Source organism: Urocampus carinirostris, chromosome 14 (genome assembly GCF_059441175.1).
Source record: "Urocampus carinirostris isolate Australia breed hairy pipefish chromosome 14, RoL_Ucar_1.0, whole genome shotgun sequence".
NCBI lineage: Eukaryota > Metazoa > Chordata > Actinopteri > Syngnathiformes > Syngnathidae > Urocampus > Urocampus carinirostris.
The window spans coordinates 37,916,408-37,938,085 of record NC_142362.1 but is presented as its reverse complement, the minus strand read 5'-3'; the positions used below and the strand labels follow the sequence as shown (position 1 = coordinate 37,938,085).

The 21,678-nt window shown below is 42.0% G+C and overlaps 1 protein-coding gene across 1 annotated transcript in view; it reads right to left on the bottom strand.

The window, feature by feature from the left end:
• The window catches only part of trim45 (tripartite motif containing 45), a 28,207-nt gene extending 16,921 nt beyond the window's left edge, over window positions 1-11,286 (bottom strand). The window contains exons 1-2 of the mRNA XM_088353189.1: window positions 10,569-11,286; window positions 6,132-6,420 (exon numbers count right to left, since the gene is read on the bottom strand). Coding sequence (XP_088209315.1) covers window positions 6,132-6,420; window positions 10,569-11,008 — 729 coding nt within the window. The 5' untranslated portion in view covers window positions 11,009-11,286. The remainder of the gene's footprint in view (window positions 1-6,131; window positions 6,421-10,568) is intronic.
• Window positions 11,287-21,678: the final 10,392 nt, after the last annotated feature.

Genomic DNA, 21,678 nt, shown 5'->3' with positions numbered 1-21,678 from the left:
GCAAGAGGGCGCTCCAGGCCTGTGCTGATCAATTCAACCTTACCGCGTTGTCCTCCTTTTTTTAACCAATCAAAGGTTAAGAAGATAGGGCGTCATTTCGCCAAAGTAAATATTCTCAACTTGCTCAAAATTGATTTCTATACAAAGAACAAATGCCTCTAAAAATGAGATACAGAGTTGTTTTAGTGATTTTTGCACTAGTGACGTATACACGCCCTTCTAGGGGGAGACATATCACGCGGGCACGACACAGGTAATTTATAAAAAAAAAAACACTTAAGAAAAATGGCACAGTAAAATAAAATCATATTACGCAGATTACAAGCTGCAAATAGTGAAAATGTTTGGCCAAAAAGCAGAAAGAAAGTTTGCAAAGCTTGTAAACTGCTTGCATGAAGCGTAAATGACGTCTTTGTTGCATAATCTCCAGAGACACAGAAGATGAAAATCTCTTTGGGTTTGGTGAATTGGTGAGATTCAAGTAACATCAAGCTTTGATGATATGCAGTGTACATTTTATAGGTTTATATTTCACAATAAAAGAGATCTTGAGCGTTATGCCATAATGTGTCTGAGAAATGCATTTGAAATTAAATGCATTAAGTCCGAAGAACAAATTGTTAATACATTAAAAAACGTTCCATTTTAAACTGTTGAGTATTGTCAAGTAATTTTGTTACAGACTATGCAGTTGACCACTGAATGTCTCATCTCATCAGCCGTACCGCTTATCCTCATTAGGGTCGCGGGGGGGCTGGAGCCCATCCCAGCCATCTCCGGGCAGTGGGCAGGGGGCACCCTGAACTGGTTGCCAGCCAATCGCAGGGCACACGGGGACAGACAACTCACTCGCTCATGTACTTCACAAAATTCCTGTAATATTTGTTTTATGTAGTGTTCTACTTTAGCTAATAGGCAAGGTCTTGGTTAGCAGGCAAAAAGAATGTTAACTTGATTTTAATTCATTATTTTTTTGCCTGTCGCCTACAAAATGGACAGAGGTTTACTTATGGCTTTACAGTATATCTCTACTGACGGAACACTGTGCTAAATTGGTTTTAGATAAGTTATTGTTGTTTTATTTATGTATGAATCCGCTGTATGTCAAAAAAAAGATGTATTTAGCATTGTACCAAATCTTCTTGCGTTAATTATTTCCCACATAATTAAATCAACTTCATGCTAAATTTAGGAAAAACAAACTATACAAATATTCGACTAATTGTTTCAATAGTCTGTGACAAATCGACTAATGAAATGGATATTATTGGCAGCCCTAATATAGAGACACACAGTGCTTGGCGAAAGTATTGGCCCCACTTGAACTTTTCAACCTTTCGCAAACCTTTCTTCAAACAAAAGGGTATAAAATTTACATTTTTTTCAATAATCAAAAACAAGCGGGACGCCGTTGCAAAATGGAATTTAATTTATTGTATTAATATGTTATATTTAAAACTATTTTATCACATAAAATTCTCAGTGCAATATAGCTAGTCCCCCTGCATTAACACTTTGTAGCGCAAACTTTTTTCTGCAATTATGGCTGCATCCAGGTATGTCTTTATCAATTTTGCCCATTTCCCATTTTCCAACAGTGAGCTCAGTGAGTTCGGATCGAGTAATTGTGGACAGTGGTCTTCAGCTCTGCCGACAGATTCTCGAATGGATTCAGGCCTGGTCTTTGACTGGACATATACACATATATATATATATATATATATATATATATATATATATAATATTTAAAACTATTTTATCACATAAAATTCTCAGTGCAATATAGCTAGTCCCCCTGCATTAACACTTTGTAGCGCAAACTTTTTTCTGCAATTATGGCTGCATCCAGGTATGTCTTTATCAATTTTGCCCATTTCCCATTTTCCAACAGTGAGCTCAGTGAGCTCGGATCGAGTAATTGTGGACAGTGGTCTTCAGCTCTGCCGACAGATTCTCGAATGGATTCAGGCCTGGTCTTTGACTGGACATATACATATATATATATATATATATATATATATATATATTAGGGCTGAAACAACGAATCGATAACCCGGATTCTTAAAAGCGTTGGCAACTAATTACCTCATAATTTCATCGTGTTCCACAATTATGAGCCACTAAGCACATAAATCATTGCAAATTTTTAAGTACTACATTGGTCTGGCAGAATTCGCCTCGAGACCGTTTTTTATAAAAGTAGCTTACGTTTTTTTTTTAAATGTTCTTTTAATCGAACATTGCATCATTACAAACCAAATTGGCATTAAACAGTCAAACTCTACAAAGTTAACAAGAGAACAGAAAGTGCTTCATAAATAAGAGGAAAGAAATGTGAATAAATGAATAAAATATATAAAGATAAAAAACCCTGTGACCCTACTGAGGATAAGCGGTGCAGATAATGGATGGATGGATATAAGGTAAAAAGGGCAGCATGGCGGATGAGTGGTTAGCACGTCTGCGGCACAGTTCCGAAATCATGGGATCAAATCCAGCGACCAGCCTTTCTGTGCGGAGTTTGCATGTTCTCCCCATGCTTGTGTGGGTTTCCTCAGGGCACTCCGGTGTCCTTCCACATTCCAAAAACCTGCAGGTCAGGTTAATAGGCCGGTCGAAATTGTTCCTAAATGTGAATGAGCGAGTGAGTTGTCTGTCTCTGTGTGCCCTGTGAGTGGCTCACAACCAGTTCAGGTTGTCCCCTGCCTACTGCCTGAAGATGCCTGGGATGGGCTCCAGCGCCCCCGTGACCCTATTGAGGATAAGTGGTGCAGATAATGGATGGATGGATATGGATGGATTTTTTTTTTTTTTAAAGCGGCGCTGCCACGAGCGGCTGCCTTTTCCAGCAGCTGCCCAATTGTTTTATTGTCTGCTCCTATCTTCGGTGTTTTTTCTTCCCGTTTTGACAACTACACTATGGATTACTTCTATCCTATGGACATGGGTTTTAACGCACAAGAAATGCGTGTATTTCAACTCCTTGCCCTGAGGAATTCTCGTGCCGGCGTGATGAAGGGGCCCATGGTGGAAGAAAAGCCGAAGCTAGCGAAGCGGCTAGCGGCGTTATAAGTCTTCGGTACCATCCGTAATCATGGTAAATGCGAACTCACGACCAAATAAGATCATCGAGTGCTTTTTGAAAACATCGAAGCGCACAGGGAGCGCAGTTGCTGTGTTTTGCGGAAACGTGGCTCACGTTTAGCATTCCGGACGCTAACGTGTAGCCACCCGGAGCCACCTGGAGAAATCCGGCTTCAACGTCGCTAAACAGAGACATGAAAGCCGGGGGGAATCGGAGAGGAGGCGGACTTGCACGAGGTGGTGTATCCCTGGATTGTCACAAAGAAAAGATTTCCATCTGCCGCAGGAATGTCGAACTTTTGGACTGGCGTGACGTCATCCACTCCGCTACAAGCACCCTCGGGCATCATGTTAATCTGTTAATAAACAACGGGGTAGACTGCTGGAAGTGTGAATTTCCCTACGGGGATGAATAAAGTATATATCTATCTATCTATCTATCTATCTATCATATAAAGTAAAAAGAAAAAAAATAACGATATCATGTTTATGTCAACACAAGAGGCATACTTTTAAGCATATTGTATATTTTCATATCGGGAATGTTGATCATTGTGAAAGAATTAACCGAAAAAAACTAATTTGTTAAACAACAGTTTGAAAAGTGGGTTTATATTTTTGAAATATTTTGGCGGATAAAAATTTTGCCTCACTTAAAGTTTATTTACTGCACTTTGTTTTAGTTTTATGTGAAAAGTCTAAATGTAATATGATCCTTAGATAAGGTGGCAGGAAAAGAGTATCTTTCACATTTGCAGGTGTATAGCATACTTTTGTATGTATTTTTGTTGATTGTCAAGTTATTTGTCAAACACTTGTTTTTTTTAATGTTTTATATTATACAGGGATCAGAATGGAGATTTTCATTTTCAGCTGAAATAGCCAGGGTCCAGGGGCCGCAGGCCCCGGCCAGGTCCAGGGCGGAGCCCGGTGGGGGGCTCAGGGCGACGAAGCCCCCCTAAAGCCAACAGCATTTATCTTGTTTGCTATGTGAAAATTGCACTAGAATGAATTAAATCCAACAAAACAGAAACCATGTATTTTTTTTCAGTTTTAAGATGTTTAAAACAATTGGGGGATTACAATGTTACAACCATCACCATTGTTGTTGTGTTTTGATGATGAAGATGGACTTTGTATTTAGCTACTAATCAACAATGTATATGAAAACATATACATTAATAAATATTCATCATTAATTTGAAAATAGAATGCACAAACTAAACATGCTTAAAGAAAATACATGTCATACATTTTGTTTATCCTGTTCTAAATATTGTATAAACACAAAAGATAAAATCATTTCATAAATAAATAGATTTATAAATACCTCAGATTGGGATTTTCTGTCACACAGGGGAACCAGTGGTTGACTGCTGCTAGTATTTGAAGTGGAAGGATTTGGAACGGCCAATAATGTTGAACCGGTGGTGTTACTGTTAGTTTCACTGCAGATTTTAAATGCGGATCCGAGTGCATAATTTGATCGCCGGCAAGCTATTTTTGCTTTGTGCTTGTTCATTTTAGCATGATCGATCAGTGCCACACAACCTCGCGTACCATAATTGATCAGATCGACACAGTATAGACACTTTGCTTTCCCTGGAACATCACACTTTGCGATGAACTGGCTCAAAGTTTCTGTAACTTCCTCAATCTTTGCGCCGATTCTAACGTTTACTGTGACAGTCTTCTCCAGCCATGACCACTTAAATTTATTCTTGATTCCTTTATCAATCTCGGAGACAAAAGCCTTGTCTTCTTTTCTTAGTATTTTCATATTTACTTTTTCAAACACTCATTTCACCGTTTGAAAAGACCGGAAGGAGCGCCATGTTTGAGAAAGCCAATGCTCTGAACAAAAGCTCCGCTGATTGGTTATCAGCGAACCTATCGACCAATGGTAGGAGTCGATTTTTCTCGCGATCTCTAACTGCTAACTTGGGGTGATGAAACAGTCACGTATCATACCTCACCCCCCCAAAATATTTTCTCATCGAATTTAGACGATTTACGGGAATGACCTTTGGGGTTCAAAAACAGCGGAAATCCGCGGATCCGCGGAAAATTCTGATCCCTGATTATATGATATTCTGTTCTGCACAATTTTGTATCTGTTCAAACCTTCAATATTTGAATATAAAAGAAAATAAAAATGCTTTCCCAGTGTGATGCGGAGATAATAATTAATGCGTTTGTTACCTACCGTCTTGATCACTGTAATGTTCTACTCTCCGGTCTCCCTAAGTCCAAAATCAAGAGCCTGCAGCTGGTACAAAATGCTGCAACGAGGCTTTTAACTAGGACATGAAATTTTGATCACTTTACCCTGATTTTAGCAAATATATAATGCATTGGCTCCCTGTTAGCTTAAGATGTGATTTTAAGGCTCTGTTGGTATTATACAAAATCATGCATGGACTTGCTCCCTTGTATCTTTAACATTTAATTTCCCCCTATATTTCAGTACGGGGCCTTCGCTCTGAAAATGATGGTCTACTAGTAATCCCAAGGGCCAAGAAGAGATCAGCAGGTTTGAAAGTGTTCTCCATTCAGGCCCCGGTGCTGTGGAACGCTCTGCCCCCTGAGATTCGATCTGCAACCTCAGAGGAACTGTTTAAATCTGGGCTTAAAACACACTTGTATTCCATAGATCATTTCTTGTTGACAATTTATGTGTGTTATTTGTTATAGAAACATCCATTGCAGTCTGGTCATCTCGGAAGGGGGATTACCTCATGTCCCTTCTCAAGGTTTATTCATATTCCTCATGCTGAGGTTTTTGAGTTTTTCGTTGCCCTCATGTAGGTTTTAGATCAGGGGATGGTGCAATAATATTCTGTAGTTACAAAAAATCTGTGGTCTGTACAGCCCTTAGAGACTCCTTTAATGGCTATAAAAATTAAACATGACTTGACTTTAAAAAATTCGATTCATCGATCATTAAAATAATTTTAGTTGCAGCCCTTAATATATGTGTGTATAAGACAAAGTAAAATAGAATACACTTTATTTGAGAGTGGACAGGAGGGCAAGAGCTTACCGACCTTCTGGAGTGTCTGCTCCAGTTTTTCAAGGTGAGGTCGCAGGTGGTCAGTGACAAGCGTCCTGATGCGGTCGCTATGGTTTCCGACGACTTCGTGGGCTGGAGAGCAGTGGTGCTCAGAATGCAAAGTCGCGGCGCATTCCAGGCACACCGGCAGATCACAAGTTTGGCAGAAGAGGCGCAGGACCTGGCCAGGATGAATGCTACATAGGACAGGACGGCGGAGGCGACCGCGAGACTTGAGATCTTTCAACTGCTGTATGGTGTGAGAAGATGTACGTGTCTGACGCCTGTGGATGACATAATCGATGGAGATTACACAAGTGCTGCGAAGGAGATGCACTGGAGGAAATTAGAGTGTTACATAATGTCCCCAAATTAAATGCATGTACAGTGGTTGCACGCTGTATCATGGTTAACTTTTCGCTGTGTCGCAACTTAGCACATTTTTATCGTGCATTGTGTTCTGCATGCTGATTGGCTAAACAATCGCCCTGCCCCTTTTCTGTCTGTGTGTCAATAATGTTGCAGTCTGTTGGCCTGGAGAGGGATGGGTGCAACTAGGGTGCACCCAAGACACACCAGTAAAAGTGGTGCCCCTACTATCAAGGGATGGTCAAGGGATCCAACCACCCAAACACCCTAAGTTGTACACGTACAAAGAACAGCTTGTGGAACCTATAATATGTAATGTATCCACTAATATTCTTTAATTTGAAGTTTGGCGCGTCAACACAACACTCTGGGCCAAATAGGCACCTGCAGCTGGCCCAAAGAGCAGAGGAAGATGCTTTCTATTCCAGACAAAGTTGGACTTCTCAACATGCTAAAAGAAAGGTAGAAGCATATTGCGCCACATTATTTTTCCCGAAAAATGTCCATACGATGGGAAGAAAATATAATCTGAAGGGAATGTAAATGGTCTGCATTTATACAGCGCTTTTCAAGTCACCGAAGACCTCCCAAAGAGCTTTACAATCTGCTTCACACTTTTCCCTTTTACACACTAGCTAACCGATAGCAGCGTCAAGTGATAAAGTGATAGTGTCCTAAATTAATAGTGCAATATCCCAGTAAGAATATTTTTAAAATTTTTATCTGAAAGTACACAAGTTATTTGTAAAAAAATTTAAATAAATCAACTTTCAGGTGAATTGGCCGGTCCAAATTGTCCCTAGGTGTGAATGAGCGAGTGAGTTGTCTGTCCCTGTGTGCCCTGCGATTGGCTGGCAACCAGTCCAGGGTGTCCCCTGCCCACTGCCCGATGATTGCTGGGATGGGCTCCAGCATCCCCGCGACCCTACTGAGGATAAGCGGTGCAGCTGATGAGATGAGAACTTTATGAAGTTTACTTTTTAAAAGGTGGTGTAAAAAAAACTTGAAATGACGCTATTCTTTGCCGCCATCTCCTGGCTTAAAGTTATGATCGCAGCCTTAGTCAGCTCATTCATTCAAGTACTAACTCTTATTTCTTATTATCTGTGTAGTAATGGGGTACATTTCCTCAGTTGTATTTACTTGAGTAAGTTTTGGGACATTTTGTACTTCTATGAGTATTTCTAAATCACATACATTTTACTTGAGTCAATAAATCGAAAATCTATATATTCACAGATTCACATCCACTACACAGGATTATATCCAGACAGAAGAGCAGCTTCAGCGACAGACTGCTGTCACCGTCTTGTACCACGGACAGACTGAAGAGATCTTTTCTTCCTAATGCCATGAGGCTCTTCAACTCCACCCGGCAGAGTAAAGGCCCACATTAAACCACACCCCCTACATTGCATATTACCGTACTTTTATTGCAGTGTGTATTTTATGTAGCACTATTTAAATACTCTATACAACACGCTACAGTGGGTATTAGAACGTCACATTGGGTATTTGTATATTGTATTCCTTTTGCTTTATTAGTGTATTGTTCTCAGCAAAGGGATGCTGCTGGAAATGTGAATTTCCCTGCGGGGATGAGTAAAGTATCTATCTATCTATCTATCTATTCCTAATTGTTATGTAACGTTATGCACAAAAATACTTAAAAAGGGGAAACATACAGTGAAAAGGAAACAATAAAAAAAGAAACGAATGAAGTTAAATAAAAAAGGAAAAACAAAAAATAAGAAAAACAAGGTATAAAAAAATAAGTAAAAAATATAGGGAAAAAAAACAAAAAAGCTAGGAAAATATAAGAAAAGGCAAGAAAAATGAAGTAAAAAGCTAGAAAAAAAGAAAATAAAAAATAAACGAGGAAAATAGGGTACAATATAAGAAATAAAAGCAAGAAAAAAGTTGGGAAGAAACAAAAAAAAATTTTTTTTAAATAATTTTAAAAACCGCAGGAAAAAATGGGAAGAAAACAAGAAAGAAAAGAGGCTTTTGGGGGTCCCTTTGATCAGTAAATGATAGGGCTGCATGATTTTGGGAAGAAAAAAAATTCAGGCCTATATTGCTATTTTGATGCGATTTTTGAGTTTACTAGAAAAGTGCATTTCTGTGCTTGTTTTGTTTTTGGGGAAAACTTAAACACGGAGACATGCAATCTTACCTCGAGATGATGTCCTTAGAGACTGAAAATATACGACTGTAAGAAAATTACTATAGATCTACAAATAAAAACAGAATTACAGATGAATAGTCTTTACGGTCATTATAAAAAAGTGAAACAAAATTGGAGGGCTACTCTTTTCAGGGTAAGTAAACGATTTAGAGAGAGGCTGGCCAGCTTTACACTAGCGTCAGGTAACCGCGACTTCTGCGAGGTCTTTGTGATGATTCAAATACAAAATTCACAAATGTAGTGGTTTTCCACGAGTAGAAGCTCCAAGCTTTCCGTTTCATGGGTCATGGATCTGGCGTTAGTGACTAGCCACGTTCAGCAGTGGTGGTCTAAGAGTTGGTTGTCTAGCTGTTAGCTTTCCCTTCCGATGCCGCCTTAGTCAATTCCCGGACACGATAAAACTCCAGCCAACACCTGCTGGTGATCAGCTTTTCTTTGAGCTTTTCTGACTTTCCTCAGAGTCTCATTTAACTAATGAATTGATTTGCAATGTAACGAACCAACAAAATGCCACTTTAGGGTATCCCCTGTCCACTGACCGAAGATAGCTGGGATGGGCTCCGGGCCCCTGCGACCCTTGTAAGGGTAAACGGCGCAGAAAATGGATGGATGGATATTATTCTCCTTGACCAAGAAGGAAGGATGATATTCAGAACAGAATTTGTTTTCAATCTTTTTTTTTGGTAAGTGCATCCTCCCCGTGCTTGATGTTTTTCTCCTGTTATTGTGTTGTGTCATCAAAGTGATTTTCAGGTAAGTCTCCAAACATGTGATCTTTGCGAGTTTTGGATTTTTCCTCGCCCTTATGTCGGTTTTAGATCAGGTTATTGTGCAATAGTAGCCCATAGTATTAAATAATCTGTGGTCTGTGCAGCCCTGAGACTTCCTGTGATTAAGGGCTTTACAAATAAACATGACTTGACATGAATTAAAAATATTGACTTCAGTGCAATAACGTATAAACTACGGAATACAAAAATAAACTATTTGTTTTAATAGCTCATCATGTAACACATCCATGAAAAACACCGGAAACATACATTATCATATTTACAAATACAATAAAAGATAAAATAGCAAAAATAAAAGCTTTTTAAATATTCAACAAATGTCAACTCAACAGGGCAGCATGGCAGTTTGGCACGTCCGCAGCACAGTTCTGAGGTAATGAGATCAAACCTTCCTGTGTGGAGTTTGCATGTTCTCCTCATGCTTGCGTGGTTTTCCTCTGGGCACTCTGGTTTCCTCCCACATCCCAAAACATGCATGTGAGGTTAATTGTGCGGTCCAAATTGTGTGAATGAGCAAGTGAGTTGTCCGTCTCTGCCTGCCCTGCGACTGGGTGGAAACCAATTCAGGGTGCCCCCTGCCCCAAGATGGCTGGGATTGGCTCCAGCACCCTCACGACCCTACTGAGGATAAACAGTGCAGATAATGGATGGATTGATGTCAACTCAACATCACAAATCTAAGTAAAAATACATCCCAAGAAAAAAACTGTCTGGAATGGGGCCAGCTGTTTACTGTTGCTGGATGTGCTGTCTGTTATGCAAATAGATATGGGTTAATAAAATTGCGCCCCTCCCTGAGATTTAGGTCTGGTGACGCCGCTGCTGTGCAGTCCTTTTGAGATATTGAGACATGTGATTCAGGACGTCAAAAATGAATTTAATTTTTGACTTGATTTTTGCTCAAGTATTTATTTGGATGACTTATTTTTATGTCTACTCGAATCATATAGTATTCTGAAGTAACAGTACTTTTTCTTGAGTAAACTTCTTGGCTATTCTACCCAACCGGAAGGGCAAGATAGAAAAAGGTTAAACTAAACGAAAAGGTTAAAATAATGTAAATAATTGTGAAATAAGTTCGTACCTGTGGGCTTGGAAACAGAATTCGCACAAGTTGACACAGCAAACTTCACAGCGGCTTTCGGCTCGTCCTTCCCCACACAAGTCACAGCCAAGCGGGCCATTGCTGACCAAGGTTTCCAGAAAAACGTCGTCTAACGCCAGGTGGTTGGTGCTTAGCCCGGCAGGCCCCGAGGGAGGAAGCTCCACTTCGGAGTCACAGTCCGGGCAGAGAACCGTGACATTGACCCGCGGGGCTTTCTCTTTCTCGCTGTCCTCTTGCACTGGAGCACCCCGTGGGCGATCAGAAGGAACCGAAAATGGCTCAAAATGGCTGATACATTCCAGACAGAAAGTGTGCAAACATGGCAGGATTTTCGGATCTTTGTACAAGCGTTTACACACGCGACAAAGCGCCCTCGGGTTCACTGAAGCTGGCGTCAGCTGTTCTTTTTCTTCTGACATTGTTGGTGCGAATAAAATAAAACATAAATTTCGGTTCCAGTTTGGTCAATCAATAAATGCTGCAATTATGCCCGAAGCCAATCGAAACAAGCGTAACGAATCAAACAAAAACAGTGTTTTCCTACTTTAGCTCATTAAGTAAAATCCCAGCGGAATGCATTCCTGGGTGCTTTCGTGGCTCCAATGGGACATAAAACACTTCTTCAATGGTGGGCCAATAGAAGGGCGCCAGGATTCAGCAGGGGAAGTCCCGAAACAATTTTAGGGACCCTCGGCAAACGTGCCCAGACTGGCCCGGTCGACAGGCACGACAAACAACTTCAAATTTTAAAACAGACTGTTTCCATAATGTAGATATGCGTTTTATTTATGTATATATATATATATATATATATATATATATATATATATATATATATATATATATATATATATATATATATATATATATATATATATATATATATATATATATATATATATATATATATATATATATATATATACAGGGGTTGGGTAGGGTTACTTTAACTGGATTACTTTCAATTACTTTTGGATTACTCCAATACCAAATATGCTAATAAAAGACAAGATAAAAGACAAAAGGAAATAAATCTGAATAAAATTACTAAATTTTGTGCAGGCTTGGGGAGTAATGGAATACATGGAAAAGCAAAAATTATGTTGGCAAGCTGTTTGGATTTATTTTCATTTTGTTTCTGTCGCATTTTATGTTAGTTTTGCCGGAGATCAAAGAGATCAAAGCCAGGAGAGAAAGCTTACCACGTGTTGTGAGTCATAATTTTATTCATCTCATCTCATTAGCTACACCGCTTATCCTCAGTAGGGTTGCGGGGGTGCTGGAGCCCATTCCAGCAATCATTGGGCAGTGGGCAGGGGACACCATGAACTGGTTGCCAGCCAATCGCAGGGCACACAGGGACAGACAACTCGGTCGCTCATTCACACCTAGGGACAATTTGGACCGGCCAATCCACCTGAAATGCATGTCTTTGGAATGAGGGAGGAAACCAGAGTGCCCGGGGGAAAACCCATGAATTTTATTCATTTATATATATATATATATATATATATATATATATATATATATATATATATATATATATATATATATATATATCCCATTACAAATAATGTAAATTGTTTCAATCCGTTCCAACACCCTGAATGTTTACTTTTAAGACACAAATAACATAAATGTAACCCAGGCTAATCGTACACTCGCGTTAGCGTAATCTTCCGTACGAAAGATTACGCTAACATGAACGTGTAAAAATAAAAAAGGATAAAAAAAGATTATGTATATGATTTTTTTTACCTCTGTGGTGGTCAGCAGAAGGCGCAGATGGACGGTGAGAGGGATGGAGGAGGAAGGAAAATTATTGTTTGGAAGGAGAAACCCCTTCCATAAAAACTTCTGTCTGAGGGGTGCTCACACGTTCAAATCTCTTTGCTATGGATGACTGGCTACAGGATGTTCTTTTCTCTTAAAATATCTATCCAATGACACTTGCTTCTGCCTTCTTTTTAGCACTTTTCGGAAGTGGTTCATGACAGTGTCATTAAAGTCATGATGACTCTGGTGGCTGCAGTAGAGGTAAGATTTATGGCCCGAGCCCGAACCCGAACCCGAACCCGAGGCAATTTCGGGCCGGGTCGGGCCCTGAAATGTCAGTCATACGGTCGGGTCGGGTCGGGTTCGGTCCTGCTTTTTTTTTTTTTTTTTTTTTTTTTTTTTTTTTTTTTTTAAAATTAATTAATAATGTGTTAAATGTTCATTAAAAATATATACTTAAACCATGTATGGATACTAGACCAAGGAATACTTGTTATAAAATAAATAATTTGGATAAAACGGAGAAGGAGCTGTAATCGCTATTTTTCCGACTCCTATGGAAATTCCTCCCCCCCCTCCGATTTTAAATGAAAAAAACAACAATTTGTTTACACCGCGGGATCCAATGCAACCAGGGTTTCATTCACAATAAAAAAGACATTACATACGGATATTATAGTAAATCAAATAAACATTATTTGTGTACAATTAGTTGTGGTTGCGGAAATCATAGCGTACAGTGACGTTGGTGACTTTTCCATCCGCGTTAAAAAAACGCATTTTGTAAAATACGATCGCGCTTTATTGTTTAAATAAACGCGATCTCCCAATGATTATAATTAGCTCGCTTTATTTTGTTTTAAAGCGTATTATATAGAATACGATCGCTTTTGTCGGAAGCGTACATTGACGTTGGTGAGATTTTCATCCGCGTTAAAAAACGCAATCTGTAGAATACGATCGCGCTTTATTGTTTAAATAAACGCGTTATATAGACTAGGATCTCCCAATGATTATAATTAGCTCGCTTTATTGTTTTAATAAGCGTTTTATATAGAATACGATCAGGGGGGGGGGGGATTTGCATAGGAGTCGGCACAACACGTCAACATCCCCTCTCAATGAAAGTGCTGCGCTAAAATCTTAAAGGCGTACGACTACTGCTGCTGTGGATTATGGCCCAATGATCAAGTCGTCAAAATGACGGACGCCTTTAAATGTTTTCGCTACCTCAAAAAAAAAACCGTCAATGACAGATTGCAGTGCAGACACAGAAATATAAAAGATGTAAATGTTTATACAGTTTTATTTAACTTAGGCCTAGATGTTGTAACAAAAGGCAGAGTTTAATTTGTTATCATAAATCACCCCTCCTTATAAATAAAATATGTCATTTCGGGCCCCCTCGGGCCGGGCCAGCAAATCCAGTTAATTAGTCGGGCCGGGTCCGGGTCGGGTTTAATACCCCCCGGGCCTGCGTCGGGTTCGGGTGCTTTTTTTGGGCCCGATCTTACCTCTAGGCTGCAGCTTCATCGGTGTGGTGAAATTCTGTAACTCGGCCCATTTGCTACACATTTGTTTAATCTTGGACGCCCCCTAGTGTATTGGAGGTGCAATTGCACCTGAGAAAATTAAAAGGAGTAAAAAAATGTGATGTGAAACATCCACCCCGGCGTTCGAACTCCGATTTTTTGACCAAACAGCGAAGCAAGAATTGCATGCCACTGCAAAGTGTCCCATTTTTGTTACATTTGTTACATTTCTTCCTTTTGCTGGGCACTGATCAGACTCACTGTGGTCTCTGTGACATCTCCCACAGCTCCCTTTTGTTTTTTCATGTTTCTGTTTTTGTGCCTTTGCACCATAGTCTTTCCTCCATTTTTGTTTGAAAGTTTTAACTTCTACATTTTAAGACGAGCTCTAGTTTTGTCCTTTTATGAGTTCATGATGCCTTGCCGTTTAGATTGCACTGCACAGTGTCATATCTTCTTCCAGCTGTGGTATTTCAGACAGATGCTTATCCCGGATCCCAATCACCAGTCTGTCCCTCAAATCATCATCCTTCTGAGCCCTAGTGCTCCGCCAGCTCGTAGAGTTGTCTTATAAAATCCTCAACACTTTCACTGGCATATTGTGCTCTTGCGTGAATCTTTGCCAGCTCAAAGATGACGTTGCGTTTGGGGATGAAATGTGCATCAAAATTTAGATAGCAAGGGATCGTATTTATTAGCATCTGCTGCGCCTTGAAATGTGAACAATTTGAATATGCGCTCTGCCTCAGCTCCCATGGAAAATATTAAGGCGCTTGACCTGTATTTCCTCCTTTTCCATAGTCAGCTTTGTTGCAATCCTGTACCAGGAAAACCTTTTTTTCCCAATTTGGCAAAGTTGCTGGTTCGGTGAAGTCCAACAGCTCCAGGGGGGAAAACTGCAATGCACTTGACTCTTCCAAAATATCAGTTTAAAACCTTCCGTTTCTCTTCTTTCTTCCTACCAACAAGTTCAGCAACTTCTGACACCATGTGATGTTTTCGTAAACATTGGAATGGTTCTAAAACTATGGATAGTACACAAGGGAGCACTTTTCTGGATCGTAACTCTTGTATGTTTACTTTCCAATTTTAACACTCAACATACTCGGATGGGTCTGGCCTTGATGCGGCGAGGGGGCTTGCGTGTTCCAGTGACCTTGGAGAGCGATACCGTCGGGAGCTTGCTCCTGGTAGGGTCACCCATGGCGGGCCGGTCCCCGGGGTAGGTTCCAGACAAACAAAGACCCCAGCGTGTCGGTACGCTGTGAGGTGGCAGCCCCACCAACCGACTATCCTGCGGAGGGCTAACAACTCACCCAGGAGAAACCCCCTTTGTTATGAAACTGACCAGAGAAAGAAACCGGACTGACCAACACGGTAACGGACCCCAGCCTGCCCCCGACCAACGAGTACGGATCGACCTTCGTCGTAAGACCCGTGTCGCCACCTGGAATGTCCAGACACTCCTTCGCCCCGGAGCTGCCACCCTGCTGTCCCGAGACCTCTGTCGCTATAACACCACACTGGCAGGGCTCTGTGAAGTACGATGGCAAGGCAATGGTGAAACAACAGCTGGCACCCATTGCTACATCTGGAGTGGCCCCGAGAGTCGGACCGGCCTTTACGGTGTGGCTCTCGCCATTCCAAAAGCCCTCCGGAGGTCCCTCATCAGCTGGACACCAATAAGCGACAGACTACTGTCTGCTCGCTTCCTCCACCATCACGGCAAGATGACAGTGATCGTCGCCTACACACCCACCGATGTCGCTGATGAGGATGCGAAGGACGCGTTCTTTGACCAACTCCACCAGGCTGTCAACCAAGCCCCACCACACGACGTCACCATCATCCTCACTGATGCCAACGCCACTCTATCCAGCAATGATCGGTCCCCCGGCTCACCTGTCGGCACCACCTTCGTTGACAGCACAACAAACGACAATGGCAACCGCCTCCTCCTCCTCTGCCACCAAAACAACCTTTGTGTTGCTGACACCTGGTTTCCCCGGAAATGCATCCATCACTGGACGTGGTACAGCCCAGATGGCAGAACCAGGAAGGCATTGGACCACATCCTGATATCACGACGCTGGAAGTCGTTTGTAACCAACTGCCGGGTGTTCAGAGGAGCACAGCTTGGCAACACAGACCATCGTCTGCTGGTGGCCCAGCTCAAGCTAAAGCTCCAAGCCAACCAGCACAAGACTCTGCCTCGCCCCGACTACTCCCGACTCAGCGACCCCAACATCGCCAGAGACTTCAGTTGCTACATCCGCCGCACTCTCGATGCCCTGGCTCCTGACAAGCTGACAGACTGGGCGGCCTTCAAGGAAAGTGTCCTCCAGTCTGCTCACAATGTCCTCGGACGCCCGCGATCCTACCCGAGAAAGCCCTGGATATCAGAGAGGACACTAAACATCATAGACCAGCGGCGTGAGGCCCGGCTCCGAGGCGACCTCACAGAGTATCGGAGACTGAACCGCCTGCGCAATGTGGCCATTGCTGAAGATAGGGAGAGGTTTTGGCAGGCAGAAGTCCAACAGCTTGAGTCCGCGGCCAACAACAACAACATGAGCCGCGTATTCAGTCTACTACGCCAAGCCCGTAGCGGCCCACACATAAAGACAGCCCTGGTAAAAGACTCAGACGGCAACCTCATCATGACAGAGGCCAACTGTCTCGCGCGCTGGAAGGAGCACTTTAGCCTCCTCTTGCAGCACAGCACCATCCCGGCTGATCCCACCCTCCTAGTGGCTGCAAACACAGCACCTCCTAGTGACGCCTGCTGCACAGACCCTGTAACACCCGAGGAAGTGAGAGCTGCTCTGAAGAAGCTGAACACCAAGAAAGCCCCCGGCATCTGTGCCATTACCGGCGAGATGCTCAAGGCCGGCGGTGATGGCATGGTGGAGTGGCTAACCTGCCTATTCAACCAGGTGTGGGAATCGGAGCAGCTGCCCACCGACTGGACCAGAGGAGTCATCATGCCCTTCTGGAAATGCAAGGGTGACAGGCTTGTCTGTGGAAATCACAGAGGTATAACCTTACTCTTCATCCCGGGCAAGGTCTTTACCAGGATCTTGCTCAGCCGTGCCCTTCCAGCAATCAGAAGCTGCCGCCGTCCCCAGCAGGCTGGCTTTATGCCCAACCGCTCCACAACGGACCACATCTCTGCCGTCCGTTTGCTGATAGAGAAGACCCGTGAATTCCGTAAAGATCGCCATCTATATATCGGATTCATTGATCTGAAGGCCGCCTTTGACACCATCTGCCACTCTTCACTGTGGAACATCCTCCAAGCTCTCGGAGCACCATCCAAGATCATAGCCCTGTTCAAGCTGCTCTACAGCAACGCAGAGAGCTGTGTCCGTATCAACGGCATTGACTCCGACTGGTTTACTATCTCCAGCGGCGTTCGTCAAGGCTGCGTGGCTGCTCCCGACCTTTTTAATTGCATCATCGACCATCTGATGTTCAGGGTTAGTGAGCGCATCCCCGGAGTGTCTTTCGGCAACTATCACCTGACTGACCTGGAGTATGCTGATGACACCATCATGCTCAGCACTTCCTACAGCCAGCTGAGAGATGCTCTGGGCATTTACAGCCAAGAGGCAGCGCGGCTTGGCCTCCAAGTGAGTTGGACGAAAACCAAGTTCATGTATGTCGGTGATGGACCAGATCCACCTCCCATCCAAATTGGTAGCGACATCGTAGAGCCTGTCAAGAGCTTTGTGTATCTGGAGTCCATGGTGACACACAATGGGGACCTAAAACCAGAGATTCTCCGCAGAAGAGCCCTGGCAGCATCTGCTCTGCAGTCTCTCTGGAAACCACTCTGGCGGCACCAGACCATCGCACACAAGACGAAGCTCCGCATTTACAACCTCGCCGTACTCTATCCTGCTTTATGGCTCAGAAACATGGCCCCTGAACGACACCCTGGCCACAACAATCGACGGTTTTGATAGCAGGGCTCTCAGAACCATCGAGAACATCAGGTGGCCCCAGCGAGTCTCCAATAAAGAGCTCAGAGCCCGCACGTGCCAGCCCCGAGCATCTTCCTTGGTCGCACAACGCCGCACCCGCTGGTTTGGCCATGTCCTTCGTCTACCACCAGACCATCCGACACGAGCCATTCTCCAGTTTGACCCAAAGGCAGCAGGCTGGAGACGACCACGAGGGAAACCCCGCACTCGATGGCTCGACGTCGTTGCGGGCGACCTCCAACAACACGGAGTTGCTGTAGAGGATGCAGAACAGCTGGCACAAGACCGCCAGCATTGGAAAAACCTGGTTCATCTGGTCGGCTCAACGCACAAGGACGGGACCCCCCGACCTTCGCTGGAGCAATAATCAATCAATCAATACACTTCCAGTGCGTGCATGCACGGATCAGACAAGCACAATAAAGCATCACTATCCATGCTAACACCCAGAGCACGTTTCACCCCATCCATCCAAACTTATTTGGGACTTCCTGTCATTCTTTTTCCACCACTTCTGCACTTCATGCTCTTTTAGTCAAACGGTCATCAATTCTTTCCACGTGTGCAAACCATCTCAGAACATTTTTATCAACACTCTAAGCAAGCTCTCTTACCACAGCAGTTCTTCTCCTTATTTCTTTATTGCTTACCTATCCAGTCGTGTCAATTCACACATACTACGCAAACACATTTAACATATTACGCTCATTTAATCTTAAACACCACGCCTCTGAGCCATATATCACTGTTGGTACCACCTTTATAAAGTCCTCGCCTTTTCGCCGATCTCTACATTTGAACAATCAGTTCAGCACATCCATTGCCTTGCATCATTTACCCACCCTGTTCTTTACATCCTCCTCCAAAACCGCCACCTGCTGCTACATACAAACCCAAATGCAACTTTACACCATTCATCAAAATCTCTAATCCACCTACCTCACCTCCTCTCGAACACCTCATTACCTTATTCTTGTCTGCTTTCAGCTTGTTGTGCAGTTGAAATTTCCACCACTGTACCTCAAGTTTAGTTTTCCCCGAAGTTTAGGCTTTGTTTGAGCTTATAGACATCCCTTTTAGTGTAAGAATGATAATAAGCCATTTTTGTCCTTGCACATGTGAATTTCTAAAGACATTGTCTGTATCTCATTTGTGCCTGGAATATTCTGCTAATAATACTTTCAAAGGAACTTTTCATCGTTTTCTGACCTATATTTTGCTAACCTATCCCTCACTGCCCCGAATAACATGGACAGCAAATACTTTATTATACATTGAAACCAAAAAACGAACCCAGTTTAGAGGCTCAACCATTTGTTTAAGGTCAATAAATAAAAGGACTTTTACTTTTAAAACCTCTTTTTTTTGACAAATAACCTTTGTACTGTCAAATTATAATTAAAAAAAGAATGTTGTTGCAACATCTTGCAATGACAGTGGTGTCCAAACTTTATATGACATGGTATAACCCACGATTCAGCCAGGCATTCTTTGAACAGTCTTTAATAAAATCACCCTCCATGAAGGTTTGCAGTGCTTCAGCGTCGCGGCCTCGTAGCTGTAACATTTTCATTTGAATTGCAGGGTCTCACAAAAAAGCGCTGCTGTGCTGTTATAACAGCATCCTTTTGCCAGGCAAAACATGCTGACTATGACAAGCGAACTGAAAACGAACCCTGTGAAAAGGTGAAGCAACTGGAAGCTTTTTTAACAGCACAGCAAGATTTTTTCATGAGAACTTGCAGTTATTCTTTTCCCTGAAAGATGGCAACTTTACCTCATAGTCCAATCCCCTTCACTTTTCTTGAATGAATGAATGAATGAAAACTTTTATTTCGAACATTAAAATAAAAACAGGACAAAAACAATGAGTCAACAACAAAATAATGTCACTTAACATGTTCGAAAAGGGGTAGTCAGAAGCAGATGCTTATTTTTCCCACCCCTTTATTTTCCCTATTAAATACATTTTACAAATCCTCCTTTCCTATTATGTCTAATATAACAAAATCTCGTGGATATACTTATTACATAGGTCAGATAACAATAATTATAATAATTACTACAATCACATATTTTATACACTAATCTTTGCAATACCCATCCCTCAAGGTCATAATGCGCCTAGTTACCAAATGTCACTGCGGCACCAATGATAATAACAACAATAAAAATAAACATAATATTTATAATAACGGGGCAGCACGGCGGCGCAGTGGTTAGCGCTTGTGCGGCACAGTTCATGTCATGGGAACCTGTCGTGGGTTCAAATCCAGCTCCAGACTTCCTGTACGGAGTTTGTATGTTCTCCCCGTGCTTGCGTGGGTTTCCTCTGGGTTTCCTCCCACATTCCAAAAACATGCATTTCAGGTGAATTGGCCGGTCCAAATTGTCCCTAGGTGTGTATGAGTGAATGAGTTGTCTGTCCCTGTGTTCCCCCGGATTGGCTGGCAACCAGTTCAGGGTGTCCCCTGCCCACTGCCCGGAGATGGCTGGGATGGGCTCCAGCCCCCCGCGACCCTAATGAGGATAAGTGGTACGGCTAATGAGATGAGATGAGATGAGATTTATAATAACAGTTCTGATATAATAATAGCAACAATAACAACAAGTTAACCATAGTTTTAAACACAGTATTTCCAATCTCCCTTATATCCCATTCTCTTCATCCCTGTATTTCGCCAGTAATGCTTTTTTTGTATTTAAATTTGAACACATGGATAGTTGGACATTGTTTGATCTCATCCTGTAAACTATTCGAAAGTTTGACTCCACACACAGACACACACATACTTTTCCTGGTTGTTCTCACCTTTGGGATTTTGAATTCACTACAGCCCCTCAAGTTATAATTTCCCTCTTTCCGAGTGAATAATTTGTGTATGTTTTCTAGCACTATGTTTTTGTTGACCTTAAATAACATTTCTGAAGTGAAAGATTTTATTAAATCATCCAATTTTAATAATTTGGTCTGCATGAATAAAATATTGGTATGATCCCGATATCCTGTGTATGGTTCTTATAGCACGTTTTTGAAGGATAAAAAGGGGCTGTAGTGAACTTTTGTAATTATTGCCCCAGACTTCTGACCAATATGTTAAATATGTCAGAACGAGTGAACAATATAATAAATACAATGCATTATAATTCAAAATAAATGTGGCTTTATTAATTATTGAAATGCTTTTAGATACCTTAGTTTGTATGTGTCTGATGTGTGTTTCCAACTTAATTTATTGTCTATTATGACCCCTAAAACCTTAATTTCTGATACAATGTCTATTGCAACACCATCCATTTTTACTTCTAAATCTTGATTTGCCTTACGATTACCAAAGAATATTACTTTGGTTTTATTTAAATTTAAAGATAATTTATTTATATCCATCCATACTTTTAGGTTAATTAGTTCACAATTAAAACAGGTTACCAAATCAATATAGTTATTTGAATAGAAAATGTTAGTGTCGTCTGCAAATATTACTATTTTCAATAGTTTTGAAACATTAAAAATATCTCCCCAAGGGTTTCCAATTTGACAATCAGCCACCTCTGCTAGGAGTGTCAAGGTTATCATGGCGCCCAATTGGCCCCGCCCGTGTGGCGCCAGCTGCGGCTCGTTAACAGATTGGCTTTCTGTCTATTTTAAGTTCAGCGCTGTCACGCTTCTTTTGTCACCCCAACAACGAACCTCTTCCCCGCAAGACGTGTTTTTTGACTCGGTCCTGTTTTCCTTTTGGTATTCCCTGTCCGGTATTGTGCCCGTTTATTTTTGTTCTGTTTAATATCGGTTTC